The sequence below is a fragment of the Eimeria mitis genome, genomic scaffold, assembly GCF_000499745.2.
Source record: "Eimeria mitis Houghton genomic scaffold, Emh_scaff1427, whole genome shotgun sequence".
Classification (NCBI taxonomy): Eukaryota; Apicomplexa; class Conoidasida; order Eucoccidiorida; family Eimeriidae; genus Eimeria; species Eimeria mitis.
The window spans coordinates 11,359-12,029 of NW_013569184.1; the positions used below are offsets into that span (position 1 = coordinate 11,359).

A 671-nucleotide genomic window follows, 5' to 3' on the forward strand; every position below is an offset into this window, starting at 1 on the left:
GCTGCTGCTAGAAGCAGAAACAGCAAGAGCAGCAGCAGCAGCGGCAGAAAGAAAAGCAGCAGCAGAAGCAGCAGCAGCAACAGCAACAGCAGCAGCAGCAGCAGCAGCAGCAGCAGCAGGAGCTGCTGCAGCAACCTGGGGTGTACATACACCTGCTGGGCCTGCAGCAGAAAGCCAGCCCTAATAGAGGGGGGCGCATGCATGCACTGTGATGCTGCTGCTGCTGCTTTTCTTCAGCAGCAGCAGCAGCTGCTGCAGCAGCTGCAGCAGCAGCAGCAGCAGCAGCAGCAGCAAGAGGAAGATGAGTGGGCTAGTCTAGAGGGCCTAGGTATGCTTGAGCAGCAGCAGCAGCAGCAGCAGCAGCAGCAGCAGCAGCAGGTGTACATACACCCCAACAATGACGAGTTGCTGCTGCACTTTATCAGCGATACATCAGACGAAGAAACAGCAGCAGCAGCAGCAGCAGCAGCAGCAGCAACAGAAGCAGCAGCAGCAGCAGCAGCAGCAGGAGATGCAGATACTGCTGCAGCAGCAGCAGCAGCAGAATACGAGGATAGCTTTTCCCCCTCAGCATCTACAGCAGCAACACCACCGCCATCTGCTGCTGCTGCACCGTCGCGGGCCAGGCGCAGCACGAAACAAATATATGAGAGGGTCTCTCCCCCCCGGGC

The 671-nt window shown here is 58.4% G+C and overlaps 1 protein-coding gene across 1 annotated transcript in view; it reads left to right on the forward strand.

Moving 5' to 3' along the window:
* EMH_0036790 (uncharacterized protein) overlaps nucleotides 1-671 on the forward strand; it is a gene marked incomplete at both ends in the record, with an annotated part of 2,328 nt that overhangs the window by 1,518 nt on the left and 139 nt on the right. Inside the window, 2 exons of the mRNA XM_013495123.1 lie at nucleotides 12-140; nucleotides 238-669. Of these exons, the coding sequence (XP_013350577.1) occupies nucleotides 12-140; nucleotides 238-669 (561 nt within the window). The remainder of the gene's footprint in view (nucleotides 1-11; nucleotides 141-237; nucleotides 670-671) is intronic.